The 25,975-nt window shown below is 45.0% G+C and overlaps 1 protein-coding gene across 1 annotated transcript in view; it reads right to left on the minus strand.

The window, feature by feature from the left end:
- The window catches only part of CAPS2 (calcyphosine 2), a 2,181,571-nt gene that overhangs the window by 565,791 nt on the left and 1,589,805 nt on the right, over positions 1-25,975 (minus strand). Inside the window, exon 11 of the mRNA XM_044087229.1 lies at positions 16,697-16,815. Coding sequence (XP_043943164.1) covers positions 16,697-16,815 — 119 coding nt within the window. The remainder of the gene's footprint in view (positions 1-16,696; positions 16,816-25,975) is intronic.

Consider the following 25,975-nt stretch of genomic DNA (forward strand, 5'->3'; position numbering starts at 1 on the left):
CACCGACGGCGCCGAAGGAACACTGATCCCCCCGGATCCGAAGCTCGGATCCAGGCTCCGAGAGGTCGGATCCGAAGCACTCGAGGGCAGGGTCGGATCCGAAGTACCCAGTACTATCGGCGCCGACCCACCCCCGGCTCCGAAGCTGCTCGGCTCCAACTGCTCCGAACCCGGGTAGCGGGTCGGAGAAGGAGCTATAGGTTTGAAAAAAGGTGTCGAGCTCGCCCCCAGAGGGGGGGGAGGCAGGAGCACTCCCATCTGCATCTGGGCCTGGATGAACCTTCTCATCATCCGGTCCAGATCAGCGTCAGATAAACTGTATGTGGATCTCGACGAGGCTACCGAGGTAGGCCTTGAGTGCCTCCTCGATAGCCTCGACGGAGATCGGGTCTCCTCCTCCTCAGGTCCCGGTGAGAAGCACACTGGAGACCAGAGCCGAGGAGGGGGAGAACCAGCAGACAAGGAGGCCGGAGGAGAAGCCCGCTTGGCAGGCGGGGCCGAAACAGAGGTCTTGGCCCGCCGCTTATGGTGCTTCTCCCTCCGGTCCTTTTTTCTTGCTTCCCTCTCCTCCAAACCACTAGAAGGAGGTTGAGTCCCAGGTGGAGGAGGGGGAGCTGGAGAGGAGGGAACCGAAGACACGGTACCCCCTGAAGGAGCGGTAGCCGAAGCCGTGTCCGGGGGCAAAAGTCCCGCCAGGACCAGCTTCGACCTCCGCTCCTTCAATGCCCTGGGGTTGAACCCTGCACAAATGGAACATCCAGAAGTGAGGTGTTCAACCCCAAGGCATTGAACGCACCGAGTGTGGCCATCAGCAGGAGAAAGCTTATGGCCACACTTGGAACACTTCGAAAAGAAAGCCTTAGGGGCTTCAGACATCCTAAGGATACTTCTACTTTTTTTTTTTTTTTTTTTTTAAAAAAAAATAATAAGTGCTAACTAGCCAAAGACAAACACAAGCCCAAACACACACTACGCACCAGCGAGGGGAGGGATAAATAAAAGTTATAAAAAGTTATTAAAAACTTTCAACTTTAAGCTTTAAGGATGGAGAACCTAACACTTTCACACAAAACTAACTAAAAATTTTAAATGTAACACTTTCAAAGAGAATAACAAACACTTAGCTGAAGAGCTCTGAAATCCAATCTGGTCACCAGCGCGGCAAACTAGATCTGAGGTCATGTAGGGAGAGCAGGGCATTATGGGTGAGGGGAGGAGCTGAGAGCTTGGATCCATAGCTGGAAAACCATGCCGGTTCGGATCCGATATCGGATCCATAACCCACAGGTTGCAGACAAATGAATCTCCTACTTCAGATCTGTAGATTTGCCCAGAATACAATATGAAGTAGTAGTTATGCCAAAACACAGTACTTTGCCAAATAACATGCAGTCACCTTGCTTTATTTATGCTTACTCTGCCCTTTTTTGCCCTTATTATATTCATTTTGCTCGTTTAATCTCTTCTCATGCCCATTGTACTTTTCTTGTGCTCATTTTATTCTGAATATGCTTGTTTTGCTTTAAACATGCCGTTTTGCAATTCCAAGGTAATTCCAAATCCCTTATGTGCTTTTCTGATAACTGTTTTATCAGATATCTTAAATTTAAACATTCTGTTTAATTAATAAACCTTTTGTGCCTCTTGCTTGTTTAATAATGTGGTTTGTGCCCTTGTAATGCTTTATTTTATCCCTTTTTTATAAAATAAACTGTCTGTGCAAGGTTTCATTGCCTTTGGTTAGCTTCTGGCCCTTTTTCATCCTCATTTCTCTTAGTTTACCTTCACTGTTAACTCTGCACCTTGTAGCTCTGGAAAGCAGTCTTTGGAATCCCGGTTCAGACACCATGTCACTCGTCTAGTCAGGATGTAATAGATGAGTCTTTGTGGGTTCTGTTCAAGCAGCTTTATTATGTACAAACACATCAGGATTGAGGCTTAATGACTTTAGCTTAGATAAACTTATATACAAACTAGCTATTACATTCATACATACTCACTCTCTGGCTGCACTCTCAAAATGGCACTGAAGCTAGCACGTGCTTAGTATTTATAAGCACGTTCAGTCCTTGAAATGCTTCTTAAAGATAGAGCACACACACTGTTCTACACTAACTATATGGGAGAGTGCCAAAGCTCAAGAGGAAACTAGGCAGGAAGAAGGGGCAGACGAATCCCCTAAAAAAAATTGAAGAACTGAACTAGCAAAACCAGCCTTAGCTCCAGAGATATCATCCAACTTGTAGTGCTTAGTAAAGGTATGCAGAGTAGTCCAGGCAGCTGCTTCAAGAATAGAATTAGCATCTAAGCCTTTGAAAAAAGCACCAGAAGAATGCACAGCTCTAGTAGAATGAACCTTAAGTGAAAAAGGAGGGCTTTTGTCATGAAAAGTGTAACAAAAGGAAATAACCTTAGAAATCCAAGACAAAATAATTTGCTTGAATACAGCAAGCCCCAAAGATCCAGGATGAAAAGAAACAACTGATCAGATTTTCTGATAGCCTTGGTCATATCCAAATAAACTCTAAGTTGCCTATGCATGTCCAAAGTATGCAGCACCCTCTCACTGTCAGTTTGTGGAGAGGGGAAAAAGTAAGCATAGTAATAGACTGATTAAGAAATAGCTCATTAACCACCTTCGGCATAGAAGGAGGTTTAGTGTGCAAGGACATGTCATCCTGAAAATTTTAAAAGACAGGACAAGCCATGAGGGCCTGCAACTCAGACATTCATCTGGCACAAGTAAGTGCTAACAAAAGAATAGTTTTCCAGGAACAATATTGCAAGGAAGCGGGGGAACAGGCTTCCTGGGAGGTCTAATATTAAGGACGCCTTTAAGAAATAGTTTCATGTCACATCTAGCAGCTAAAGGAGGAGAAAAAGGCTGAGAAGCAGATCTAGCTGATAGGTGGGCCTTAAAAGAAGAATAGGCCAAACCAGCACTGAGCAACTCACATAAATAAGACAGAACCAAAGGAACATCCACAGTAAGTGGGTCCAGGTTACCACACAAACACCAAAAGAAAACATCTTCCATTAGGATAAGTAGGATTTCCAAGTTATAGGTTTCCTGGCCTCCTGTAGGACTTGCAACACATTCTCAGAAAAAAAGGTGTCTGAGGAATCAAAATCCTATCACCCACAGTGTCAGTTGAAGCATGGACAGGTGGGGATGGATAAGAGATCTCTTGACTTGTGAGATTAGATCTACCCTGTGAGGTAACTTGTGATGATTGCCCCTGGCTAGATGCAGAAGAAGAGGGAAACAGTGCTGTTAAGACCAAAATGGAGTCACCAACAAGATTTTGAAAGCACCCTGATGAATTTTGAACAGGACTTTTGGAATGAGAGGAAGGGGAAGGAAACATCCCCTTGCAAAAAAATTAAAGAGCATCCACCTTCTATACCAGAGGATTCAGGACTTTGGCACAAAACAGAGGAATCTGTCTGGTCAGAGAGGAGGCAAGAAGATCCACTTGAGGACTGCCCCACTGGTAGATAATATACAGAAACACATCCCTGTGAAGCATCCGTTTATGGGACTGAGTTAAGGACCTGCTCAGTGTGTCTGCCACAATGTTCTGACTGGAAGGGATATAAACTGCCTGAAGAGTCACTTGACACTTGACAGCAAGATCCCATACCAGAAGTGCCAATTGGCAAAGAAGATAAGATCTCGTTCCTCCCTGTTTGTTGCTATACCATATCACTGTGGTATTGTTAGTGAACAGATTGAGAGACCCTGGAGAAAAGAGAGACTGAAAGGCCTGAAGAGCCAGCAGAAGAGCTCTCATCTCTTTGACACTGATGTGCTCCTTCAGCTGACAAGATGACCACACCACCAGTACCTTTAGGGAGCCAAAAGTCACCCCCATCCAATGTCTGAGGCGTCTGTGAACAATTCCTGAGAGGGAAGAGGGTGATGAAATGGGATCCCTTGATTCAGAGACAACTGCTGAATCCACCAGATAAGTTCCTGATGGAGGAAAGGAAGAAGAGGAGCTACAAATTCTAGAGGATGAGCATGTTGAAGCCACAGTGACTTCAGAAACCACTAAAACTTTCCAATATGAAGTTTGGCCAGAGGGAGGACTGGAATGGTGGAAGCCATGAAACCCAGAACTCCCAGAAACACCTTGGTGGCAATGGAAGCCAGAGAAAGAAGGGTGTGAAAGAAAGAAATGACAGTTAAGGCCTTTGGAAGGGGAGTGATGCAAGCATTGGCACCATCTGAATTCTGCAACCCAGAAAAACATGATCCTGAGAAGGAGTCAGAGAACACTTTTTTAAATTTACAATGAACCCCAGGCTCTGAAGAAGGGATATGGCAAAATGAAGATTTTTCAAAACGGTCTACGGAGAGGATGCCTGAATCAACAGGTCATCCAATTAAGGAAACATATGGATTTTTTGAAGTCTGCAAAAGGTAATCACAGGGGAAAGGCATTTGGGGAACACCCTTGGGGCAACAGAAAAGTCAAAGTACAAAGCAGAGAACTAAAAATGCCAGGAGGCAACAGAGAAACCCAATAACTTCCTGAAAACAGGATGGATTGGAATATGAAGATAAGCATCCTTGAGATATAGAGACACCATACACGCCTGAGGCAAAAAGAGAGGAAACAGAATCTGAACGGACAACATCCGAAAGGAAGGTACCTTTAGAAAAGTGTTTGGCTGAGAGAGGTCTAGAATAGGTCTCTTTTCTGGGCACTAGTAACAGTCAGGAGTAGAACCTTTTCCCCCATTGGGACATAGGAACCTCCTGAACAGCACCCTGAGACAACAGATCTTGAAGAACCTCTGATAAAAAGGAAAGATGTTCCCGAGAAGGCTGAGGACTGCCCATAAACGGAGGATGGGATTTCCACACCATGAAGTACCTTTGATGAAAGATCAACAGAACCCAAGAATCGTGAGTGATATGAAGCCAAACCAGAAGAGAAACAGAAAGGTAAACAGAAAGAGGAATGCAGCTGGGAAGAGACGGATAGTCACACAGCACCTAGTTTGTTCATAAAGGAAGACTTCTGAGTCCCTGAAAACTGAGTAGACTTAGGAGGAGCCCATTTGCCACTCTTCTTACTTTTAGTAGAAGGACAAGATTGCCTACAAACAAAGGCAGGCTTAGCACAGCTGTTGCTCTGAAATTTAGGCACAGCAGAAAGCAGGTTTAAGTTCCTGTAAGGCCTTACCCTTATCCTGAAGGGACTTAAACCAGCAGCAGCTTCCCCAAACAAAAGTTTAGAATCCAGAGGAGCATCCATCCACTTAGCTCATCAGGTAGAGGTTGAAGCCTGAGCCAAGAATATCTCCTTATACCTGAACCAAAAACAGCAGTCCTAGAAGAGGCATCTGCCACATCATAACTACATTTAATAGAATGACGAATGACTTAAGAGGAAGTCCCTAGCAAGGAAAGAACAGAAAATTTACCCTGTGAGTCTAGAAAATCAGAAATAAGTTGACAGTGCTGAGAAAGAAGAGCCAACACATACCTAGACATATGGGTCTGATAATTAATAGCTCTAAAAGCTACGGTAGCAGAAATGTAAACCTTTTTGTCCAGCCTGTCCATAGTTCTGCTGTCTTTGTCAGAAGGCAATAACTTGGGCAAAGGAAGCAAGCAACTGAGATGGCTTATCAGAGGCTACAGACACTACCAAAGGGTCAGCAGAAGGACATTTAAGTAAAAAAGAACAATCCTCAGGAACCCCATAAAACCTACCAGCTTCTGCGGGGGAAGAGAATCAGGCATCTGAGAGGTACTAGTGAAAACATCCAGTAAACCAGCCAAGACAGGAGGAACAGCCGCAGGTTTAGGAGAGTCCAACTGCAACAACTCATAGTACCTTTTATAGATATCAGAGACCCGAGTACAATCCCAAGTAAAAAAAATTCATCATCCTAAAGCGTGTGTCCCCAAAGGAAATTTCCTCCAAAGGAACATCAGGACTAATACATTCCTCCTCCTCTGACCCATAGTCCAAAGAAAAAGGAATTTGAGTAGAATAAGTTAGAAATTCATCAACAGAATCTGGCACATCCTCATAAGAATCATGATCTCTAGGCCTTTTAAGAGGAGTAGAGGACCAAAGAGAAGCAAGAAATTAAACCCCATGAGGAGGTTTTAAGGACATTAAGGCAGAAAATAACCCCTGAGTAAAATCCTGCCAATCACTTTGTGGATCCTTAGAAGCAGGAGAAACATGTTTAATTTTTTGTTTCTTTTTTAAGGGAGCATCCTGAGAAGTCTCAGATCAAAGATGACAGTCAAGAACCATAGCAGGAACTTCTTCCTGAACTAGAAACTGAGGAACTCCCCTAAGCCCCTCAAGAGAATATCAACCGTGGTTCCTTCTGAATGTCCAAGACAGACACCTGCAAAGCCTCTTCGGACAAGCTATCAGCTGGATCCTCACCAGCCTCCAATATAGTTGAAGCAGAAAAATCCGACAACACAGCTGGCCGAGCCTCCGGGTTCATAACGATCTCGAGCGAAACACCTGGCAGAAGCTGGACAGCAGAAGATTCCAGTCTTACCTTTTTCATCATCTTCTTCCCTAACAGCTGACAGTTGGGGCGGGAGATTCCTTCCAGATTCCTTCCATGGTATCTTTAGCGAGTAGCCTAAGATGCTGGTTCTCAAGATACAATGAAAAGGGAAGAAAGTCTACTGAGAAGAACAAACGCCTGACAAATGGAACCAGATGTATGGCCGTGAGAAGCACCTAAGCATAAAAGACACTTATCATGGTGGTCTCTATGGAGAATCTGTCTCCAACACTGGCATTTACCCTTCCTGGATGATATCAACCTCAAGAACACAAAAAACAAGAAAAAAAACAAAATTCCCAATGGGGCACTTATCTTGTAAAAACAACAAATAGGCATAGGAAGTCCCTGGAGAATGAAAATGCTTTCAACTGGCAGAAAACAGACACAGGTAAACACAGCGACGGTATAAAAGATAAGTTCAGACTGGCAGCAAAGAAATTCTGTTTTTGTAAACCTGAACGTCACCTTTATGTCCTACATTACACTAGGTGCATATGGTGATGTTCAGCATATCTTTTAAATGCAGAAGTCTTTGGAAGACAGGCCAGACGTTGGGCTTCCGCAGTAGGGAATCACGTATAGTTAGGAATACTGCAGCAGTGAATGTAAGAACGTCAACCTATGTAGCCTAAAGGCTACTGCAGCTGTGGGAATGAAGAAAAATACTCTTCGCAGAACCAGTGTTTGTTGTATGAGGGGAAATAACTGAATTTACTTCCTTTAATTCTAGTCCATGTTTATCACAATGAGAATCTTTAGACACTGAAGACTGTTTTTTCTCTTACCAGAATATAAAGAGTTAAATGCCTGAAATAAGCCATTCGCTAAACCCAATAAATCTTCCCTACATAGGATAACAAAGACAGAATAGGAAGATAAAATGCTTTATTTTCTGCTTCTTTTTAACAGGAATACTCATACAGGCAGACAGTCTCATGTCAGGGACATCACTCTGAAGGACAAACATCTTAGTCCTGCAAGGCAGAGTAGCATCACCTACTCCTTCCTCTAAAACTAAAAGAGAGTGGTTCTCCCATACTCATAGAGGGGATCTATATCAGATTTTCGAAGTTTTACTGCTTCAAATCACTAAACATCTAACTTTAGTGAAGAAAGTAGTAAAACCTCAAAACCCCATAAAAACATTAAAAAAACAAAAAACAAAAAACAAAAACCCCGAAAATTACAGAAAAAAAAAAACGGTATAAGCAGGGGGGCAGGCCGCCTTGGACCCCCCCCCACACCCTCCCGCTCTTTAAATATACCAACTCCGAGAGTGTGCTACAGTGTAGGAAACGGAAAGCTTCTGTTTCCGTACTGTATTGCACTGAAGTGCGATCTCGGAGTTGGTATATTTAAGTAGCGGGGGGTACGGGGGGGGGTTGCCCCCCTGTTTACACCCTTTTTTTTTAAATGTTTTTATAGGGTTTCAAGATTTTACTACTTCGATCACTAAAGTTCGATGTTTAGTGATTCAAAGTAGTAAAACTTCGATAATCTGATATAGACCTTCGTAGAGGATGTGTCTAACTCTTGGTCCATGGTGGCTGAAAGGACTATATCAGAAGAACTCAGAGAAGGAAACAAGTGGTCTAAGGAACATCAAATGGCCATTACAAGATCACTCATCTGTGACTGAGGCAAGGAAAATACCCTCCAGAACTGGCAAAGGTTTGAAATTTTCTTTTTCTTTTGTCTGGAAGAAGAAAGAACTGAAAAACCAGTAAGCCAAGAAAGAAGCCTGAAATGTGGCAACTGATATCAGCAATAGTCGGTAAAGTTAAATATCAAGAAACTTTTAGTTATGTACTCACCATAACTTCAGATGTTTGGGATCTATCTCGCCTACATTCTGACTGATGGGTTCGGAGCCGATCCTCGGCTCCGACTCGGCACGCTTATGCCAAAGAGCGAAGTCTCTTATTGGCTGAGCTTACTATATCCCAGGATGCACCACTACCAGTCCCCCAGATCTAGTTTGTCCGCATACATGCACACACGCATGCACTGCTTATATAACATTGACAGATGATACAAGATAAAAAAACAGTAGAACCCAAACCGTTCAATCTCTTCTGATCTCCAAGGCAGGGGGAAGGAGGGTGGGTATTAGGAATGTAGGCGAGATGGATCCCAAACATCTGAAGTTATGGTGAGTACATAACTAAAAGATGTTATGTGATCCTATCTCGCCTACATTCTGACTGATGGGGCAGCGTCCCTAGCACCTAAATCCTGGGTGGCTCACTGGAAAACACTCCTGAGTACCGTGGAACCAAATGATGCTCGTCCTTTAGATGCCACATCCAATTTATAGTGGGAAATGAAAGTGTGCGGGTTGGACCAAGTAGCCGCAGCACAAATTTCAGAAATAGCAAGCTTGGAATGGAATGCAATAGAGGTAGCCATAGCTCTAGTAGAGTGAGCTTTGACAGATGTTGTAAGTTGCTTATTTGAAGAGGAATAAGCTTGAGTTATGCAATCTCTGATCCATTTGGCAATAGTAGCTTTAGTGATGGTTTTACCCAGTTTATTATCTGAAAAGGACACAAACAATTGATCTGTTTTGCGAATTTGCTGAGTCCTATCTAGATAGAAGCGCAATTGCCTGTGAACATCCAACGTATGGAAGGTGTATTCCGCTTTGTTTGAAAATTTTGGAAAGAAAACTGGTAGCTCTAAAGATTGTTGGAGACAGAGATTAGAGCAAACTTTTGGGACAAAAGATGGATTAGGTCTAAGTGATACTCTATCCTTGTGAAAAGTCAAGTACGGTGGTTTGATAGATAGGGCTTGAAGTTCTGAAACTCTTCTTGCAGAGGTAATTGCAATTAAGAAGGCAGTTTTCCAAGACAGATATTTCAACTCACATGTAGCAGCTGGTTCAAAGGGGGAAGATGTTAAGGCACTAAGTACCAAATCAAGATCCCACGGAGGCGCAGGATGAAAAACTGGGGGTCTTAAAAGCACAGCACCTTTCATGAAAGTTTTACATAATCTGCTGCTCATCAACGGTGGGTCTATGGAATCGTGAAATTTGGAGATAGCTGCTAGTTGGACTTTAATAGTAGAGACTGAAGATCCTTGATTAAACAAGGATGTTAAAAATTTCAAGACCTCTGGTATCGGGGCAGTAATAGGGTCTAAGCCTCTGAGTTGAGCCCAGATAGCAAACCTCTTCCACTTACTGTGATACAATTTCTTAGTGGTGGGTTTGTGGGCTGAAGATAAAATGTGAATAACTTCCGGGTCCAAGGTGTGATTTCTGACTAAAGTCGGAAGTGGAGGAGCCAAGCTGTTAATTTCAAAGTGTGAAGGGACTGGTGCTGTTGTCCCGACTGATGAACCAGAAGGTCCGGAGTTAGATCCAAGAACCAAGGACCGTCCAGAGTATATTTCTGTAGGTAGGGAACCATACCTGACGAGGCCAGTACGGAGCAATTAGAATCATTGTGGACCCCAATTGGGAAGCTTTCTGGATGACTTTGGGGAGGAGTGGAATCGGAGGGAAGCATAAAGCAGTCCTGTTGGCCAAGGTTGGACTAGAGCATCCGTAGCTGCCTCCCCTTGACGCGGGGTCAAGGAAAAGAACCTTTTGCACTTCGTGTTTTGTGGTGTTGCAAACAGGTCGCAGCACGGAATCCCCCATCTGTTGAAAATCTGAGCTGCTACTGTTTCGTTCAGAGACCACTCGTGAGGAGAGAGAATAGTCCTGCTCAGTCTGTCTGCCAATACATTGGATTTTCCTGGAATGTGGGTCGCTACCAGGAAGCGCTTGGTAGCCACTGCCCATTCCCACACCCTCATGGCCTCTCTGCAAAGGGGGTAAGATCTGGTCCCTCCTTGTTTGCTTAGATACCAGACCACCGACATGTTGTCTGTGTGGATGGCGATAATGCCTTGAGGGAGAAACTTGTGGAGGGCTTGTAGGGACAGAAGTACAGCCCTCATTTCCAACACATTGATATGGAGAAATGTTTCGTTTGGAAGCCAAGAACCCTGAACTGACCTGCCCAGACAATGCTCCCCCCAACCCGTCTGGGAGGCATCCGTTGGCAAGGTGGCCACCGGAGGGGGTATAACAAAAGGTCTTCCCTGATTCAGATTGGATGGCAGAAGCCACCAGCGGAGGTCCCGTTTGCACGTTTCTGTAATCAGTATGTGATGATTGAGGGGGCGATCCTGAAAAGACCATTGTGTTGATAACAGCCACTGAAGAATCCTCATGTGCAATCTTGCCAGAGGAACTAGGAGAACCGTGGCAGACATTGAACCTAAAAGTTGCAGGACCATCCTGGCTGGGGCTTTGGATCTTAGAAGCAGGGCTCGGACTTGATCTTGTAATGTTTGTATCCTTTCGGTAGGAAGGAAGATTCGCATTAATTTTGAGTCTATCTCTGCTCCTATGAATCTTATGCGCTGAGAAGGCAGCAAGACAGACTTTGACCAGTTGAATGTAATTCCCAGGGAAGCACCCAGGGAGATGGTGGCTTGTAGGTTCTCTAGTAGCAGATGCCTGGTGGTGGCAGTCAGGAGCCAGTCGTCCAGATAGGGAAACACTTGGAATCCGAGACTCCTCAGGTGAGCAGTCACTACTGCCAAACACTTGGTGAACACCCTGGGGGCTGTGGTGAGACCAAAGGGCAGTGCACAAAATTGGAAATGACTGTCTCCCAGGCTGAAGTGCAGATACCTCCTGGACGCCTGATGTATCGGTATGTGATAATAGGCGTCCTTGAGATCTATGGAGCACATCCAAACATCTTTCTCCAACAATGGGAGAATGGATTGTAAAGTGACCATTCGGAATTTGGACTTCATGACGGACTGGTTTAGTTTGCTGAGATCCAAGATGGGTCTCAGGTCCCCTGTCTTTTTTGGCACTAAAAAGAACCTTGAGTAATTTCCGGATCCGATCTGGTCTGTGGGGACCGGTTGGATGACTCCTTTTCTAGCAGCTTTGAAGCTTCTACGGCTGCAATTTCCCTTTGACTGGGTGGTGGGTCCGGGAACTTTTTGGACGGTGGGGGTGAGTGTGTGAAGGGAATGGTGTAACCTCCGGCAATAATCCGAAGCACCCATCTGTCCTGAGTAATAGACTCCCAGGCTTTTAGGTGCTTGGCAAAACGGCACCCGACTGGCTCCGGAGCAGAACAGCCGGGCAATCCCTCATGGAGTGTGGGAGGCTGAAGAGCCACGAAAGGACTCGCGGTCTCCAGTGTTGCGGGGGCCTCTGCCGCCTCTGGGACGGCGTCTCCCAGAAAAATTTCCCCGTCCTCTGCCTCTGGAAGGGGAATCTTCCTGCTGTTGAGGAAAGAATTTCTGTGATTTGTGGAACCACATCTTCCCTCCTCTTTTAGCCTTGGGATAAGGCCGAAAGGGAGTGGAATAACGTGCTCCTACGGCAGATAAAGTCTTTCCCTCCTGCTCACAGCGGGTAAGAGTGTCTTTACCTTGGGTCCAAACAAAGAGGACCCATCAAAGGGAGCGTCGGCAAAGGAAGACTTGAAGGCCTCCGCGAAATAACACAAACGGAGCCAGGCTTGTCTCCGTAGAGCCACGCCTGTGCCTGCCGCTCTGCCCGCCCCTTCGGCCGCATATGAAATGAGCCTCATGGACGAGTTAGAAATCGAGGTAAGGATAGCCAACTGAGAGCTAACCGACTGGGCTAGCTGCTCAGGTAGGTTACCTGAGAGGGAGTCTGAGAGCTCCTTGACCAGATCCCTCTGTAGTCTGGTGAAATGTGCCAAATAATTCAGGGACCTCAGAGTAAAGGCCGCTGAAGTCAGGGTGCACTTCCCGTACCGGTCCATGCTCCTAGACTCCTTATTAGGAGGATGGACGGACGTTGAAGCCTCTGCCACGTCCTGCTGGGTAGCAGATGCCACCACCATGGCATCTACAGCCACGCCTTTCGTTAAGAACTCCTTCTCGGGTGGGGCAGACAAAAATTTGTTAGGGCGAGAAGGCACTGGTTCCACAGTATCTGGATGTTCCCACGCCCTCCGACAAACCAAATCCAGGAGCTCGTCGAAGGGCGGAGACACCCAGGAGGCGGAGGGCTGAGCCCCGAAGGCCTTGAGGAACACCGACTCATCAGCGGAGGGGGGTTTGGAATTCCAGCCGCCTCGTTGCTTGAGGATCTCTAGAATGTCTGCAAATGAGACATCATCCGAGGACGACTTTGGGGACCCCTCCGCATCATCAAGATCAGTGTCCGATGTAAGAGACTCATCGGGGGAGTCCACGTGCTTCCTCTTGCACGATCTCTTCCTTGGGGGCTCCTCTGAAGACAACTCCGAAAGACCCTCAGGAGGAGGGGAACCCCCAGTGGGGGTAACCTCAGGCCCCGGGGCTCTGCTGCCTAGAGACAGGGGAACTGCCAAAGACCCAGTCTCCATGCCCAGGGAAGGTGCCGGTAAAGCTGTAGAGATGGCCGAAGAAGACTTGGCCAAGGCACTCCTCATAGCTCTGAAGGCCGGACCCCCAGAATCCTGGGAGGGTCAAGTCTCCGGAGCCATGATAGCAGACGGAAGTCCCGGCGAAGCACCGAGAGGGAGGCTTGGAACCGACAGCATTGGTCCCGAAACGTCACCCCCGGGTCCGGCCGAAGAAGTCCGTGTGCTAAACTCGGACCCGAAGGCCGGGGTTGGAGTAAGGGTCGGAGCCGACCCTAGGATCTCCACTGGCTCCATCAGCACCTGCTCCGACGGAGCCAAAGCGGTCGGAGGAGGAATGGCAATGGAATGGGCTATCGGCTCCGAAGCCAATTGGGTCGGAGCCGAAACAAATTTCTGAAAGACTGGGGACTGGAAAAGTCTTTGGAGCACCCTGTCTATGTCCGAATCTGACATCCTTGATGACCTGGAAGAGACCGAATGGGTCCGAGTAGGCCTCTCCAACGGCTCCAAGGGACTAGGGGACCGGCTCCGAATCGACTCGGTAATTATCAGCGCCGAAGGAGTGTCCAAACCAATTTCCATCGGTGCCGAAGAGGGCTTCGGCGCCGAGGAGGAAGTGTCTGAGCGGACAACCTTCATCGGCTCCAAGATCAGTGGAGCCGATGAAGGTGACCCGCCTCTCGATGCCCCAGCCATCGGCTCCAAACCCAGAGGAGTCGAGGCTGGAGGCATCGAGGCAGACCGTTCCGCCCTCGGCTCCGAAGTCCGTGGAGCCGAATGAGAAGCCTGCCTATGTCTTTTGGCGGTCGGTTCCGATGGACTGGTCGGAGCCGACGCCCTTTTCTTTTTAGCAGGAGAAGGAGAGGAAGCTAATGCCTCTTCAAATGAGAGTTTAATAAGGCCTTTTAAAATAAGTTTATTTTTCCTCTCTTGGAGGACCCTCGAGGAAAACGCGTGACACACGCTACAGGACTCCTGCAAATGTTTGGCGCCCAAACAGTACACACAGAGAGAGTGGTCATCTGTAATAGACATTTTGAAGCTGCACTTAGTGCACTTCTTAAAACCTGAAGGCCTAGGAGCCTGAGACATTATGGCAACCAATCAAGTGTAACAGCCAAAAACAAAACACACTAACTATCACAGAGAAAAAACTTTTCTCTCTCTTTTTTTTTTTTTTATAACCAAGAACTGTCACAAAGAAGAAAAACTAGAAAGGATCCAAGAACCCTTAAATAAAAACGGAACTTGAAGACAAAGTGACTGACAGGGGAAGGCCCTTCAACTGAAAGGGAACCTCTAGTCAGAAAAAAAAGGCGCAATCACCACACAAATACTTCACAAAAATATCCAGTCATATACAAAAAGACGAAATAGCCGTTAAAACAGCTTTTTGTTGAAAATCTAGGAAATCCCTGACAGGAAAGTAAGTGAAAAACACTACTTAGCTCAGCCAGCTCGAGACCACGTCTTTGCTTGATAGCGGCAAACGAGATCTGGGGGACTGGTAGTGGTGCATCCTGGGATATAGTAAGCTCAGCCAATAAGAGACTTTGCTCTTTGGCATAAACGTGCCGAGTCGGAGCCGAGGATCGGCTCCGAACCCATCAGTCAGAATGTAGGCGAGATAGGATCACATAACATATAGAGTTTTTATAAACTCAGTAACGAGCACAAGACATACTTGCCCCAGCCCCTAAAAATAATTTATAAAATTATCAACAAAAATAGAGTACATTTGAAGAAATAAAAATTTACACTAAAAACAATAAAAAGAACCGCATTGCTTCAACTTGTCACTTGGCTGTCAAAAAAAATTACTGTAAAAAAAAAAATTAAAACCTAGCAAAAAAAACAAACAAACAGTTCTTTGAAACAGAGTGCTGCTTTAGACATAAAAATAACTGTGGAAAGTTCTATACCTAAAAGGAACTTATTTACCAAGCTATAGAGCAACAATATCTGAACATCACTTGAAAAGCCTGTAAGAGAAGTGCTCTTCAGTAGCAGAAATGCTTTGAAGGATTTGGTGACAAAACCATGGATTTAATCCTTGCCTGCCTTGAACTTTCAATGGTCTGGGCATGTTGAAGCTGTCTGGCTGCTATATCCTAGACAGGATATAAGCCATGTAGCTACTACTACCGCAACACTGATTTAATGAACATCAAGAGATTTCTAATATTTACCTTTTAGTTCTTCCTACTCAACTCCTTAATTTGAAGAAAGCTAGGCATCAGACATGTTACACTCTTCCCAGCTACAAACTACCATATGGTGTATATTTCATCTAATTTGCAGCTCCTACTCATAAATGCTTATAACACGAGTCCAAAACAATTATGAAAAATTAATTTATTTTCATGCCAAGAAAATTTATCACCATTTCATTTTGTTCATACTGTAAGAAGCGTAATATTAGCTGTCTTTTTTTCTTGCATGCCTATGAATGTACAGCTGTTTTATGAACTGTTGAAAGTCTTTTATACTTTTGTCAATTTTCTTTTTATTAGATTGTTCAATGTATAACAAAATGCAAAGTTTATACCAGTTAACTAATTATAAAAGAACAAAATTAAACAACGTGCAGCTGTATTTAAAACAGAAAGCAACAAGTTCATTAAGTACAGTAATTGGATGCATCATAAAAATCCAGTTCTAGCTTAGGGTAGGTCCATTATGATTTGATGTAAACTTTCCCATGATGCCTTCCAGGGTGTGATTCTTTCCTTGGATATGGGAGACTGCGCGTACTCAACAGATATACATGAAAATAATGTAGCTGAGGAAATATCCTGTAGCATAATCCACATAAAGAAAATCTAGTCAAGGGAATATTTTGCAGCCTAGTTCACATGAAAATAATGTAGTCAAGGGAATATCTTGCAGATTAGTCCACGTAAAGATAATATAGTTGAGGGAATCTCTTGTAGACTAGTCCATATGAAGATAATCTATTCGAGGGAATATCTTGTAGATTAGTCTACTGAGTTGTTATACAGAACTTTGCTAAAACAGTGGGTGTTCTAAATAATAATAAATTATCTTTATTTGTAAAGCCCACCCCAAACATAGAGATGGACAGCTGACAGGACAAAAGTAGTATTAGCATCAGAATTATAGAACAAATACACAAAGACTCTTATGAGGAGTGTGAGTGTCTATAAGGTTCAAAGAAGAAAACGTGAGCATGGTCCAAGAATAGTAAAACTAAATAAATAAAAGTTGGTTATACTGAGCTTCCTAAAAAAGTTAAAATGTATAATACTCTTATAAGAAAAACACCTGCATAAATAAAACTGTTAGTCAGCCCCATGGATGTCACTGAACCATCTGTGGATCCATCCCACGCCTATCCCATATCTCATATGTCAAAAAGTAATCTGAAAATTAATACAGTTATAAAAGAATGTAGAACTGTGATTACTTGCAATAACCTAACCAAGCTAAACCATGAGCACAATTCTAAAACTATCCACATTCAATGACTCTGCACAAAAGGTACAAGATGCCTGCTCTGTTGTCATAAAAAGCAAAATTAACACACAAGGTTCAATGAAAATCACAATAATAGTGATATTAAAGTATGATATGAGGAAATGACAACAATGGGAAAAACCACATTTTTTTATTGATAAAAATTAGGGAAAATGTCACTGCACAAAACTGCCTGCAATGCAAACAGCAGCAGAACAAGTTAAACTTTTGTTGTGCAATGAAGTTTAAAAAATACTTACAGTAACATGCTTATGCCTGCTTCATCAACATCTGTGATACGAACAGTTAGCAGTTTCTGCTGCTTGATACTGTCTGGAAGTCCCACATGCTCTGATGTCAAAAAAGTCAAATTGGCACCCTAATTAATGCAATTACAAAAGGTGAAAAACTAAGGTGACGTTATGTCTGAATACTTGCTCAGAATTTGTAATGCTAATGTATTAGTGGCAATCTCTTCTGATATTTTGTTCAGTAAATAACTATTAGTATGTTGACTAAATTTAAGTAGCTACGCTCCCAAACCAGGTCATTAAAGCACAGGGAAAAAGAAAATGTGCGAAAACTACAAAATCAAATGCCTCAAATTATACTATATTTCACCAGAATTAAATGCTTCAAATTATACAATACTTCACCAGAATTAATCTGAAATACAGAAACAGATTTGCTGGTTAGATTATCATTAATTCTAGTACAGAATGGAAAACAGTATACATGACAAATGCTAATAATCCCTTTTCACAATAAGCCACAGGCAGCAGATTTGAAAAAAGGGACAATCCATTTATAGAAGTACCTGTATGAGGTATTTACAAAAGTAGTAGATCTGAGTATGAGAGATTTTCTTTCATCAGTATAACCAGTGGATGTTGCACTCACCTTTGCTAATCTGTTGGTATCCTATGGTGTATTGTTCTATGCATCTTGTACAACTAAAGGTAGCTTATGCACATCCTTTATGTTGCTGTTGTTGTTGTTTGTCTTTCGGCTTTTCCTGGTTAGGGGTCGCCACAGCGGAACTCTAGTCCGCTAATGATTGGCAGTAGATTTTCACGAATGCCGAGGTGCCAGCTCGACATCCAACCTTCAACGAAGGCACGCCCATTTACGCATGTCTTTCGAACGCCATCCAACCATGGGGAGTACATGCAGACTCCACACAGAAGGCACTCCCTGCACTCCAGCCAAGAATCGAACGGAAGAACCTCTTGCTGTGAGGCAACAACGCTGCCGCTGCACCACCGCGGCATACATTATGCACATCCTTTATAAACTATTCATATCATTGTCAGTTCTTCTAATGAGACCCACCAAGAGTAAACTAATGGTAACCCCCTATGAATGTAAACTAAGATGAACAATCAAAATAGTATCTCTGGATAGGTCAGAAAGAAATAACACTGCAGCAGAAGTTAAGAGGTAAAGACTCTGCTACAAAAGTTAACCTCTCAGAGTAAATATCTCAAATAACTTTTACTATATTTCTGTATGGAGAATTTCTGCACAGGATGATCAGAATCACAGGCAATATGTCATCCTAACAAGAAATCAAGGTTGTTTGCAAACACAAAATAACTTGTAAGAATTAACTTAGCAAAATCAGTCCAGACTGGCAGCTTTCTTGTGTGTGAGAATGTGTGGAGATTATTCTCAGTTATGGCGTCACCCATATAAAGAGCTCTAACACTGATGGGCAGGTGGTAGAGACAGACAGCTCAAGTAGCAGTTACTCTTGTGAGGTGAATCTTGCTGACCACTCAATGTTTTGCCACAGTTGTTACAATAAAAGTTTATTTAGGGGGGTGACCATTTAGAATGATTTTATTTTAGTGACTGAAGCCATTTTATGCACTGCATAAAGGATAACTACACAATTTTTCTGGCTTCCTTTGTCACGTCATTGCAATATGCGAACATTTTTTTAGGAACACACGAAAAATATGGACATTCTGCAAAAAAGTTGACAGGTATGCATTATAAATACTTCTTTGAGAGTCATGAGACAATATTAATATATTTTAAGTGACTCACTTTAATATTTGGTAGTTGTAAGCTGTTAAATTGATGCCATTTTTCTTTTTCTTATTTCAGTCAGAAAAAAGATCAGATTAGATGCTTCTATGAAAAATCTAATGACTTAGCTGCAGATACTCTTTCTTAATCACTACTTACTCAATATATCATGTATTTGTCAAGTTGCATGTCTTAAATGCATTTTCTGCAAATTCATCCATACATAACAGCTAAGAGTAACACATCTTGCTTTCACAAGCCATGTGATTAATCAGAAAATGAACAAATATCAAATGGAAATGTCATGAAAGGTAATGGAAAGCCAAAGAGACTGTAGATTTGGGTGCATACAGGAAAAAAAGAGGAAAGTAAACATATGTGAAGACACTCACCATAACCAAAGAGTAAAAAGATCACACTGACAAACCAATTAGTAAAAACTACAAGAAAAAGCCAGCCAAGTTAGAGTTTTCACTGTGTGATACCTTGAACCTCCTGTAATAGAGGCCCATGAAATATATGCAAAGGTTGAAACATGTATGTCCAGAGCTAGTAGGGTTTGGCTTTAATGGCCTGAATGTATCCACAAAGACTTAAAAAGAAAAAGTCATAGACATTTGCAAGCCATATTGCTGAAATACTTGATGTCTTTAAGGGGTCATCTGCATATATCCGATGGGTTTCCATTAAAGGAGGTTTAAGGTATCACGCTGTGAAAACTGTAGCTTGGCTGGGGACTGACCATAACAGTAGGTGCTCAAAAAATTGGAAACTTGTTGCATAAACTTGTAACATATAGTTGACATACTGCAGATATTGGTTTGCTGACCAGAGCTTTTCAGCAGTTAGACAACCATAGGGAGTGTGGCTGCAGCTTTTCACTGAGGTTGTTAGAGAGCAAGATGGCTATAAAAAGGACAGCAAAAAAAGAAGTTATGTACTCACCATAATGTTCCATGTCTGTTGTCCATCTCACCTTTATTCTGTACTGGTTGGGTTTGGAACCGATCCTCGGTTCTGACTCGGACATTTACAAAAGCTCGAGGTCTTCAACTAGCTCATGGCTGAAAAACCCTATCCCACAATGCTCTATGAAACTCCCCAGATCTTGTTTGCTGATATAACAACATATACTAGAAGATCTAATTTCATGTCTATTAGGTCAGAGAACATTATTTTGTCCAATTGTAACCACTCGGTCCTCCAGGAGCCAAAGGCTGGAGGAAGGAGTGTGGGACTAAGAATGAAGGCAAGATGGACTGCACACATGAAACGTTATGGTGAGTACATAACTTATTTATGTGATGCTGTCCTATCTCACCTTCATTCTGTACTGGTTGGGACAGTGATCCTAGCACCATCTTTTTCGGGTGGCTCAAGGGAGAATATTTTTCAGAACAATGGACCCAAAAGAGGCCCTGTCCCTGGAGGCCAAATCCACTCTGCAATGAGTGATAAAGGTATGAGGCCTTTCCCATGTTGCTGCAGCACAAATGGTATCAATTGGTAATCTCGCCCGACAGGCAGCACAGGTTGCTTTAACTCTTGTAGAGTGACCTTTTATCTTTTCGGGGAGCTCTTTGTTCTGAGATTTCTAAGTAAAAGTAATACAATCTGATAACCATTTAGAAAGAGTGACTTTAGACACTGAAGCACCTTCCTTAGGGTCTGAAAAAGATACAAATAGTTGGTGGGAACTTCTGAAGTCCTTTGTCCTATGTAAATAGAAACACAATTATCTCTGCACATCTAGCTGGTGTAGCATATATTCTGCTTTGTTGCTATAGTTGGGAAAAAGATTGAAAGTTCTATAGATTGATTCAGATTACATTCTGAGCATACTTTAGGTAGAAAGAATGGGTTTGTTCGTAGGGATACCCTGTCTTTGTGGAAAAGCATGTAGGGCAGCTTTGTCGACAATGTCTGTAATACTGAAACTCTTCTAGCAGAAGTGATGGCTATCAAAAGAATTGTCTTCCATGTCAAAAACTTTAGGTCACAAGCTGATGAGTGTTCAAAAGGGGGAAGAATCAGATGGGATAAGATAAAATTTAGGTCCCATGGTGCTGGTGGGGCTTTAATGGGTGGTTTTAATAAAACAGTGCCTTTCAGAAAGGCCTTGCATAGTCTGTGGGACATTAGATTTGGTCCTGATTCACTTATATGGAAGTTGGATATTGCTGCTAATTGAATTCAAATAGTGGCTGCAGCTGCACCTTCATTAAAAAGCTTTGTCAAAAATTCAAGAATGGAAGCTATGAGAGCAGAAAAAGAGTCAATGCAGTTATTTTCGGCCTAAGCAGAAAATCTTTTCCATTTGCTCATGTATAATTTCCTTGTTGAAGCCTTAGGAGATGAAATTAAGTTATGTTTCACTGACTGGGAAAGGTTATTGAGCCTGGCTAAGTTTGGAGTTGGAGCAGTCACGCTGTCAGTTGAGTCAGAAGGTCCAGAATAAAGAAGTTATGTACTCACCATAACGTTCCATCTGAGTAGGTAACTTCATTTGTCAGCAACCTGTGGGTATCAGATCCGATTCGGATCCGAGCCGGCAGCTTTCCTAGCAAAAGATCCGAGCTCCAAGCTCCTCCCCCCTACCCATAATACCTTGCTACCTCCCTCTAATCCTCAGATGGAGTTTGCCATAGTATCACAGAATACTACAGTAACAAAGGGAAAAACCACCTGAACATCCTAACCTGATGTCATCTGGGAAGTGGAACACAATACTCCTACAAGGACGAACTACAGGTCAGGGGGACAGAGGGAGGGTTGGTTACTGACAAATGAAGTTACCTACTCAGATGGAACATTATGGTGAGTACATAACTTCTTTATCTGAAGTAATTAACTTCATTTGATCAGCAACCTGTGGGACAGAGTCCCCAGCTACCAACAACTTGGGAGGTCCTCATGGAAGGATATTCCGGAGCACTGCAGAGCCAAAAGATGCCCTTCCGCTGGATATTAGATTCGATTTATAATGTGTAATAAAAGTATGAGAGGAAGCCCAAGTAGCTGCTGAACAAATGTCATCCAAAGAGACCCTCGACCAGAAGGCAGCAGAAGTAGCCACAGAACGGGTAAAGTGAGCTCAAACCTGCACAGGCTCAGGTCGACCAGAGCTTCTGTATGCGAGAAGGATGCATTGGGCAATCCATCTAGCTAAGGTTACCTTTGTCACTGGTTTACCCAGACAGGACTTAGCAAATGAAACAAAGAGTTGATCTGATTTTCGGAAATCAACTGTTCTGTGCAAGTAAAATCGCAACTGTCTATGTACATCCAGACAATGAAGTCTATATTCTCCTTTGTTCTGATAATTAGGAAAGAAGACAGGCAGATTGATGGATTGGTTGATGTTGGCTTTGGAAGCCACTTTAGTTAGAAAGGAGGGATTATTCCTGGGGGAAACCCTGTCTTTATGAAAAATGATGTATGAAGGTTTACTACAAAGATCCTGAAGCTCTGATATCCTTCTAGCTGAGGTAATAGCAATCAGGGCAGTTTTCCAAGATACATACTTTAAGTTGATCGAAGCTGCAGGCTCAAAGGGGGGTGGGGGGCAGTCAGAGCCTGGAGAACTAGGGTTAAATCCCATGGAGGAACTGCATCTTTAACAGGGGATCTTAACAGAAAAGTTCCTTTCAGGAAGGTCTTGCAAATCTTAGAGGAAGCTAGGGGGCCAAATTTGTTTCCAACATGGAAGTGGGAAATAGCTGCCAGTTGAACTTTAACAGTAGAAGAACTAGCCCCTTGATGGAAAATATGGGATAGAAAGTCGAGGACTGCTGGAATAGGAGCCGTAAAAGGATCCAAATTCCTATGCTCTGCCCAAATAGAAAAACGCTTCCATTTACTCTTGCAGACTTTCCTGGTAGAAGGTTTATGAGCGGCCACCAGGATGGCCTTAAATGAGGATGAGATACCTGGAGTCCTAGCCATTAATGGAACTGGATCAACCAAGATGAGAGCTTGAGGTTGTCAAGGTCGGGGGTTTTCAATCCCAAGGGATGAGAAATCAGATCCGGAATGGGATCTAAGATCTAGGGAGAATGCACTAGATGATACTGTAGGCATAGGAACCAGGTTTGACGAGGCCAGAATGGGGCTATGAGGATAACTCTGCTCCCCAACCGATGAGCTTTCTGCAAGAATTTTGTCATCAACGGAAGAGGAGGATAAGCATAAAGAAGATCAGATGGCCAAGCATGAACCAGAGTGTCTCTGGAGGCTTCCCCTGCTGGGGGAATTAGAGCGAAGAACTCGCTGCACTTTGCGTTCGAAGGTGACGCAAACAGATGCAGCAAGGTTGACCCCATCTGAGGAAGATCTGTTTCGCTACTAAGGGGTTCAGAGACCACTCTTAAGATGAGAGGATAGTCCGCTAGAATGTTTGACTGACCCGGTATGTGTGTTGCTATGAGAAAGCGGTTGGTGGACATCGCCCATTCCCACACTCTCATGACCTCTCGGCAAAGTGAGTAAGATCTGGTTCCCCCCTGCTTGTTGATGTACCAGACTGCTGACATGTTGTCTGTTTGAATTGCAACAGTTCCTGGAGGAAGAAGGGAATGGAGAGCCTGCAACGCTAGAAGCACTGCCCTCATCTCCAGGACACTGATATGCAAAAAGGTCTCTGTGTGAGTCCACGTGCCTTGGACGGATCTGCCCATGCAATGCCCCCCCTCCACCCGAGGAGAGACGCGTCTGTGGTCACTGTGACTTGGGGTGGGGACATGGAGAAGGGGCGTCCATCCCTGAGGTCCTTGGAATGGAGCCACCAAAGTAGAGATTCCCTGCAAACCCTGCTGAGGGGAATAGGGGCAGGCAGGGGGTGACGTAGGATGGACCATTGGACCTGTAAGGTCCATTGAAGAACTCTCATATTCAGATGTGCGATCGGTGACAGGTTGATGGCCGCTGCCATGGACCCCAGAGCCCTCAGGACTAATTCCGCTGGAGGGTCCGATGATTGTAGAAGAGCCAAAATGTGGAGGTTTAGGTTGCAGAGTCTGTCTGCCGTCAGAAAGACTTTGGACTGAATTGTGTCTATCCTGGCCCCTATGAAATCCAAGATCTGAGTAGGCTGAAGGGAGGATTTCTTGTGGTTGATCGTGATCCCTAGATGGTGGGCTAGATGTAGGAAGTACTCCCTGGCTGAACATAGTAGATACCTGGTGGGGGTGGCTAGGAGCCAGTCATCCAGGTAAGGAAAGACCTGAATCCTCTAAAGCCTCAGGTGGGCCGCTACAACTGCCATGACCCTTGGTGAACACCCTGGGGGCTGTGGTGAGACCGAAGGGTAGGACCCTGAACTGATAATGGCTGGCTCCCAGCCAAAAGCGGAGAAACCTCCTGGATCGCCTGTCCATTAGAATGTGGTAGTACGCATCCTTGAGGTCTATGGAGCACATCCAGTTGTTCTCCTGTAAAAGTGGGAGAATGGATTGAATGGTGACCATCCGGAACTTTTCTTTGGCGACTGACAGGTTCAGTGTGGAAAGGTCGAGAATTGGCCGTAAGTCCCCCGTCTTTTTTGGCACCAAAAAGAACCTGGAGTAAAAACTTAATCCGGATTTCCCTGGGGGGACGTGCTGGATGGCTCTTTTTCTTAGTAGCTCCTTTATTTCGAAGGCTGCTACCTCCGTCTGATTGGGTGGGACATCGGGGAGGCACCCCGACCGGGGAGGAAAAGTTAGGAATGGAATCGAGTAACCTCTGGATATGATTCGGAGCACCCAGCGATCTGTCGTAATGGACTCCCAATGTGCTAGGTGCTCTGAGAAGCACCCCCCGACTGCCTCCAGAGAGGAGCAGTTGGGCAACCCTTCAGGGTTGCTGTGCGGGTCGATCGGGAAAAGGTTCCCTCAACCCGTAATTCTTCGCCCCTCCCCCCTGCATCTGGGCCGGCGTCCACCCTGTCCTCCTCTGCCTCTGAAGGATGAGGGATCCGGAGTGAAACGGGATTGTTGAGCTTTCCGGAACCACATCTTCTTCTGTCCTCTTTGGTTCCTGGAGAAGGACCTCTGAGGAGCCGAGAAGCGGATCCCGATGGCAGACAATGTCTTCCCATCTTTCTCGCTCTGGAGTAGCATATCGCGGACGGTTTTGCCGAAAAGTGTAGAATAGTCAAAGGGGGCGTTTGCGAAGGACACCTTGAAGGGTTCCGCAAAGTTGCAGAGACGGAGCCAGGCCTGTCATCGTAAGACAATGACTGTTCCACTAGCTCTAGCCGCTCCCTCCGTGGCATGGGAGAGAAGCCGCATAGAGGTGTTTGTAATTGACTTAAGAGTGGCTATTCGAGCCGAGAAGGTCCGTTTGTCCTCGGCCGACATGGACTCTGGGGGTGATCCAGTGTACTCTTTGATTAGGTCCCGCTGGAGCCGAATTACATGTGCTATATAGTTCAGTGACCTTACAGAGCAGGTCACTGAAGTGAACGTAGGTGCAGGCTGTCCCTGGGGCCAGATGATGGAAGACAGGCCCGTCTGAGAGGGAATGGCGGGTGAATCCGTAGCAAGAACCTGGGGCCTTGAATCTCTCGAAAGGACCTTCTCCACAACGTCGAATGCCAAGGGAGAGCTGCTCTCCCTAGGATCCAAAAGCAGCCCCCTCGAATCCGACATACGGATCGGCGATGGAGATGACCCGATCGGATCCGATGGAGTAGTGCGTTCTGATCTCAATGGAGCCGAAGGCACACTGACCCCCTCCGGATCTGACGCTCAGCTCACGGCCCAGAGAGCTCGGATCCAAAAAAGGATCCGACAGACTCGAGGGTGTAGTTGGCGCCGAAGCAGGAAACACTGTTGGCACCGACATTACCCCGGCTCCGAAGCTAGCCGGACCTGCCAGCTCTGAACCCCGATAGCGGGTCGGAGAAGGAGCAATGGGGGTGAAAAAAGGGGTCAACCCCCCGTAGGGGGGGGGGGAGGCAAGAGCACTCCCATCTGCAGCTGGGCCTGAAGAAATCGACGCATCATCCGGTCCATGTCTGCGTCGGATAGACTTCTAGTTGACCTGGATGAGGCTGCCCAGGCAGGCTGGGAAGACCGCCTAGACGACCTCGAAGATGACCGGGTCTCCTCCTCCTCCGGCTCTGGGGAAAAACGTGGAGAATGAAGCCGGGAGGGGGAAGACCAAGAGACCTTAAGGGGAGAGGTGAGCTGCTTAGACGGCAGGGCCGAGGGAGCTGACTCAGCCCGCCTCTTGTGGCTACGATGCCTATCTCTCTCTCGCTCCTTGTCCTTCCTGTCTTTCTTTTTGCTTTCCCTTTCCTCCTGGGCTGAAGAGGGAGTTTGAGTCCTGGCCAAGGGAGCGGTCGGAGGAGCAGCCGCAGCCGCGGCTGGCGCCAGAGAGGGGGAGGGAAGGAGGACAAAGCCGAATCAGGGGGCAAAAGGTCCGCAAGGATTAGCTTCGTCCTCCTATCCCTCAAAGCCCTGGGGTTGAAGGTTGCACAAATAGTGCAGCCCGATGTAAGATGGTCCACACCCAGGCAAATA

Source organism: Protopterus annectens, chromosome 11.part0 (genome assembly GCF_019279795.1).
Source record: "Protopterus annectens isolate FY-2018-M chromosome 11.part0, PAN1.0, whole genome shotgun sequence".
Lineage (NCBI taxonomy): Eukaryota > Metazoa > Chordata > Ceratodontiformes > Protopteridae > Protopterus > Protopterus annectens.